This window comes from Myzus persicae, unplaced genomic scaffold (assembly GCF_001856785.1).
Source record: "Myzus persicae strain clone G006 unplaced genomic scaffold, MPER_G0061.0, whole genome shotgun sequence".
Taxonomy (NCBI): Eukaryota; Metazoa; Arthropoda; class Insecta; order Hemiptera; family Aphididae; genus Myzus; species Myzus persicae.
The window spans coordinates 1-5,171 of NW_019101808.1; the positions used below are offsets into that span (position 1 = coordinate 1).

Below are 5,171 nucleotides of genomic sequence, written 5' to 3' on the forward strand. Positions count from 1 at the left end.
CATTCATTGATATTGTGGGTCGCTATATTTAAAAAAAAATTCAAAATGGGTCGCACAATAAGAAGTTTGGGAACCTCTGGTATAGACAGTATAGTGGCTAAGTCCCGAGAACTTTACGTCCACCAAAGCCTATATTTAGCATAGGACTAATCGAAAACTTACATGTTATATGAGGAGTGAGGACTGTGTAACACAGCGGTTCCTAACCTTTTTCATTCTACGCCCCCTGTAAATTTACTAAAATCTCGTTACCTCCCACCCTTAAATTAAAGTTTGGGAATATTTTTTTTTTTGTGAGTGGTACAAATAAAACATTTAAAATAACTATATATAATATAATATACAAATATTTACTTTTATTGTTTTCATAATTTAAAAAATGTATTATAAATCAACTTAGGTACGAAGTAAAAATATTAAGTATAAGAAAAAAATATTGAATATATTAACATAAAGTATAAATAATATCCCGGTCTATCGACTCTATCGTTATAAGTACCTAATATATAATTGTTATCGAGGCCCGATAATCTTTTAACTAATATAGTGATTTCAATTTTACACTTTGTAAAATAGCATAATTATTTTCGTAATTCCGTCATCACTATATACCCCCTGCCCCACCCCCGAGCAGACTCTAAATTCGGGAACCGCTGGTGTAACATTATGTCGGATATTATAGGCCACACGAATAAATGGATGGTTTATTTGTGCCACACAATCAACTTGAAATAATAATTTATTAAGATAATAATATTTAGATAATATAATTCTATATAGTGCTGTTAGGGATGTGACAGTGCGGTACATAATATAATATAGTGCCTATAATAATAGGTATATGCACAAATGCTCAATCCGACATTGCTCTGATGTTACCTGCAGTAAAATACTTTATAGAAATACCTTTGAGATTAGAAACCGGCAAGCCGGACATAATGTCGTCGTCGAGACAAAGACAGTTGTCGATCCACAGATGTCTCAAACCGATGAGGTTTTCGAACAACAGTTGCAAATCACCGGCCGACAGAATGTCGCCGTTCCGGATGCGTAAGCTGGACAACCGTTTCCCGGTACGCAGCACGCACAGGCTGCTGTCCAACGAACAGTCCAACGACGTTAGTGATTCGAATGCGCATTCTGGTATCGCGAACGTCTGAAGTACCGCGTTGAGCCCGACGTCCATCGATGTCTCGACTACTCGATTAACGGCCAAAGTCCTGATACGCTTCATGTCGCGCAACGATTCCACGAACTCGCGCAGACATTCCATGTCGGCGTGTCCGATTGTTAAGTTCAAAGTCAAGTGCCGGAGATTGTGCAGCCTGGACACGGCCCCGACTAGACGTGCCGGGAGGTGATTGATCTCCAACCATTGCAGCGACACCTGCGTGATCGATTTTAATATGTTGTGCAATGTATTGTATATCAAAATGTAATAAATAAGTTTATTAAATATTATTAAAATGTTGACAATTTATTTTATTTTTAAAAGCTAGATGAAAATATCAAATGACTGTGTTGTATGTTGTAATGTATCTCAATAATAAATGGTATTATTATTGATTGTCTCACTTGTAAGGCTAATGCCGATTCGAGTTTTTCGTAATTGATCATTCTGCGCGTGTTCAAATATGGTTTGTTCTGGCTCAACAGCAGGGACTTGAGCCGAAGTGACCTGGACCGTATCTCGCCAAATATGTGGCAGCACAGATTCAACCGCAGGCTGTCCACGGTGCCGGCCGCGGTGCTCTGTAAGTACCCAATAATGTTGGAGTCCGACAGCCCGACGTTGGAAATTCCGGCCACAGCCGCGTGCACAGGGTCCAGCCAATCGTACGTCTGACAGTTGTTGATGCCAACGTCTGTCACGTTTGGGGCGCAAGCCATGAGCACGTTGAAACACTCATCCGACACGCCCACCTTGTCGAAGCGCACGCTGCGCAACACGAGCATCGGCCGCCGGGGTTTGTCGGCGAAGCACAGCCGTCCGATGTTCTCCAGCCGCAGTTCCTCTAGTCTGACGCAACTGCCGGTGATCGCGTCCAGAAACGAGTCGGCCAACCAGTTCAGGCTGTCCAGGTGCAGCGACACGACGGACGGTGGCCAGCCACCGACGTTGCCGAACGCCTTGCCGAAGTCCGAGCGGTTCGAGCCGTGGAATTTCAGACAGATCAGTTTTCTCCAGGGCTCCCGCAACGCCGTCGTTTTGAAGTCCTTGAATCGCCGTCGCCGGTCGTCTACCCGCAGCCGCTGAACAGGAGCGGTGTACACGAACAGCTCTCGTCGCAACAGCACCGGGTGCAGGGATGCGTACCGGAACGTCTTGTTGACCAAGGCCACCCGCCGCCGGTCGTCAAACGACAGGTATTCCAGGATTTCAGTGATTATCTGCAAAAGTCAAGAGAACGAAAGTACCTATTGCTGCACGGGGATTCGATCGTAAACTGAAGATCGATGCATAATATTAATTATTATCAATAATAATAATACATTTATATATATATGATAATCAGTATTTGGGTCGATACCAGAGACATTTGTCGATTGAGCTATAGATATAGGAACATGACCAAGCCAAATATTATAAGTACGAAAATATTAAATATTAGTATTCATTTTTTCTCAATCCAAGTAGACAAAAACAGGAGCCGAAAATCATAGTACTGGTAAGGTTATATATGACAAAGAAAATAATTGGTAACTACATACTTATATTATATATATATAAGGAGCAGTGGCGCAGCTAGTTTTATAAAAAGGAGAGGGGTAAGGTATAAATTAAACTGTTTTTTTGTACAGTTTTCGTGTATAAATAATGCATTTATTAGGGGGAAAATAGGCAATGGCTTAAACACCCGACTCCCCTGGCTACTTCACTGATAAGGTGGTAATATCAGGAAAATAATAAACCATATATTTATTAGCCTTTCGTGAAACTTATATTTAGTCTAACAGATCAAGAAGGGACTAAAAAAAAACCGTTCGACTAGACAAATGGTAGAAGTCGTTGCATTTCCATGTTGTTTTGGTTGGCTATTGCCTATTAGATTTATTATGCTAAGTAAGATTAAAATTAATTTCAAAATCCTACGAAAAAAATATTAAAAGTTAATAATTCATATTATTGTATTTAATGATTTTGTAGTTATATAGCACATTTCTCAATTTTATTTTTTTTTTTAGAGTATATTATTTGATGGTTAAAGTTAAAATTATATGTTTATAAATTTAATAATAACATTTGAAAATTCGATTGTAAAAAAAAATATGTTAAAATCTAGCTAGGTATATCTATTTTGAGAGTCTTTACTATAGGTATTATTGTAACCAGTGGCGTGCCCAAGGGGGGGGGAGGTTAGGGGTTATATCCCCCCCATTCACTTTTTTTTATTGACTTCAACTTATTTAATTATTTTATATTAATTTAAATGTACTTTTACCAAAACATTTATAACATATATCCCCCCCATTGAAATTTCCTGGGCACGCCACTGATTGTAACGTGTTTTTAAAATACCTAGTTAACACATAATTTCCAGTTTTTACTAATAAATATTAATTAGGAACAAATTATAAAACATAAAAAATATATTTTTTGGTAAAATATCTGTATTTATGAAATTTGTGAGGAGAAGAAAATAAGTCCATATTTTTACTATTGTTATCACATTATTTAGGGCGTGCATATTTAGTACTTTTTAAGTGAATTAAGTTCCAAGCCTTACCTATTAAGCATTTTATAATATAATATGTTTAATATACACACCTCGGGCGGTAACGTTTCCATTGTATAATAATATTATCACAGCTGTAATATAGGTATTTTAAATTATAATAATGTAGTGTTTCGACGCTTCGATCTTTTATCGTTGAATGTTCTCGACTACCTCTAGGTCCTACAAGGACACGTCAAATAATAAAGCAATGTCGCCAAAATCGAGAGGCCGTACGAGTGTAGGGTGGTTTCATCGTGACGAAGAGTTGCAAGATATTACATTATAATCAAAATAGTAAACGGTTTGATTCCAAAAACGAAACCATCAGGTACGTATATAATATAGAACCGAATGCAAATATAAAACTTCATTTTTATTGCATAGCACCATAGATCGTATGTTATTATGTTATCAACCATAGAATATTAGATTATAATTACATAGGTATAGTATAATTAGTATTGTTTTGTACATTTTTGTATACGAATGAAAACTATTTTATTATGTGGACTGTATCGCAAATTTTTTTTAACGTAAAGAAAAAAGTGACACATATTATTTAATTCAACTTGTCACAAAACGGACGGTACTTGTCGGTCATGTCGGAGCGCTCGTAATAGACTGGTTTTTCGATACTATAGGGACGCTACGATGATACGGCGGCGAGGGTCGATTCTCTTTATCACTAATCGCTCGCCTATCGAAATAATACAATCACGATGTAGAGAATCTGCAATCTAAATACAATAAATAAACCGTCAACCAACAGACCACCCGCCTAAAAAAAAAAACATTTTCAACAGGATGTACATACAATTAATTAATAAACAATTGAAATCATTTTTTTTGTGACCAAAAACAAATTAAAAAAAAATATATAAACATACATTTTTTTTTTTACGTGTTATCATTTTACTCTGTGTTATTGCCTTCAAAAGGCAGAGGACATAATTGCCCATTTATACAGACCCTCGACTGTTTTGACTTGCACTATCCGTATTATCCCACCATCACCTTGTTGTGTGTGCTTACGACACCTAATCTCCATTGCAGTGCGGGAATGTTGTCTTCTTTGATCAGGAAGGGTGTTGACCAGTTGCCTCCCCCACGGCTGTTACCGGGATTTTAAGGATATACCAGTTACCCGCAGCCAAATGTACCAGTTGCCCTCAACCAAGTGTGCCAGTTGCCCCCAACCGAATATACCAGTTGCCATCACATGTTAATTTACCACGATCACAATATATAGCCCGTAAAATAAGAGAGATAAAATAATATATAAAATTATAGAAAAAAATTCATACGCTTGGAATTATATATTTATACTATATATACCTAATATAGTATTTTGCAATAATTACCAATAAAATTATAATATAAATACAATAATCAATAAAATAATAAATATTATAACTATGTGGCATTTAATGTGATAATTTGCCAACAAAAGTA

At 36.8% G+C, this 5,171-nt stretch overlaps 1 protein-coding gene across 1 annotated transcript; it reads right to left on the bottom strand.

Moving 5' to 3' along the window:
• Positions 1-788: 788 nt before the first annotated feature.
• LOC111030474 lies at positions 789-4,935 on the bottom strand. Its single transcript, XM_022309988.1, has 3 exons — positions 4,864-4,935; positions 1,576-2,391; positions 789-1,387 (listed from the first exon to the last, which is right to left on the bottom strand). Exons 1-3 carry the CDS (start codon positions 4,933-4,935, stop codon positions 854-856), a joined length of 1,422 nt encoding a protein of 473 aa, XP_022165680.1. The 3' UTR covers positions 789-853.
• Between the last annotated feature and the right edge of the window lie 236 nt (positions 4,936-5,171).

Coding starts and splice junctions, on each gene's coding strand:
- LOC111030474 (XM_022309988.1), bottom strand. CDS start 4,935: ATGGCAACTGGTATATTCGGTTGGGGGCAACTGGCACACTTGGTTGAG. Junction 2,392..4,863: donor ACTGGTACATTTGGCTGCGG/GTAACTGGTATA, acceptor TGACTTTTGCAG/ATAATCACTGAAATCCTGGA. Junction 1,388..1,575: donor AATCGGCATTAGCCTTACAA/GTGAGACAATCA, acceptor TCGATCACGCAG/GTGTCGCTGCAATGGTTGGA.